Source organism: Fulmarus glacialis, unplaced genomic scaffold (assembly GCF_000690835.1).
Source record: "Fulmarus glacialis isolate BGI_N327 unplaced genomic scaffold, ASM69083v1 scaffold26793, whole genome shotgun sequence".
NCBI classification, from domain to species: Eukaryota; Metazoa; Chordata; class Aves; order Procellariiformes; family Procellariidae; genus Fulmarus; species Fulmarus glacialis.
Genome location: NW_009203984.1, coordinates 1,507 through 1,959, shown reverse-complemented (window position 1 = coordinate 1,959; position 453 = coordinate 1,507). Strand labels below are relative to the sequence as shown.

The following is a 453-nucleotide window of genomic DNA, read 5'->3' as shown; positions in this document are numbered from 1 at the left end:
CCCTCATCCAGCCCTGGGCCCCCATCATGCCCATCTCCGAGCTCCAGTGTCGCTGGGCCACCCGCGTCTTCAAGGGTAAGTGAGGCAGAGTGGTGGGATGCAGCCAGGCTCCCTTGGCAATGGCAAGGCTGAGTCGTTCAACTGGCTGCATCCCCTCGCACACTGCCTCGCTCCACGCACCTTTGTTGTCCTCCTTTTGCTTATTCATAGGGACAAAAACCAGGGTTGCATTTTGCAATGAGCCTCGTGCTCATCTTCTCTTGCGGGGGCCACTAACAGGTCCCATTGCCTGCAAACCACCTTCTCCCTCTCCTTTCCTGCCATTACTTTCTTTGCCCGTGCCTCCTGCTTTGTTCTTGCTGTGATGGCACATCCCCGAAGCCCCAAAGGCTTTTGTGTGCAAGCAGAGGCCAGGCTGGGCTGCAGAGCCAGCCATACCCTGGTGGGGGCCCC

At 58.7% G+C, this 453-nt stretch overlaps 1 protein-coding gene across 1 annotated transcript in view; it reads left to right on the top strand.

Moving 5' to 3' along the window:
* LOC104074642 (dimethylaniline monooxygenase [N-oxide-forming] 5-like) overlaps nucleotides 1–453 on the top strand; it is a 5,356-nt gene that overhangs the window by 3,896 nt on the left and 1,007 nt on the right. The window contains exon 6 of the mRNA XM_009574825.1: nucleotides 2–76. Within this exon, the coding sequence (XP_009573120.1) occupies nucleotides 2–76 (75 nt within the window). The remainder of the gene's footprint in view (nucleotide 1; nucleotides 77–453) is intronic.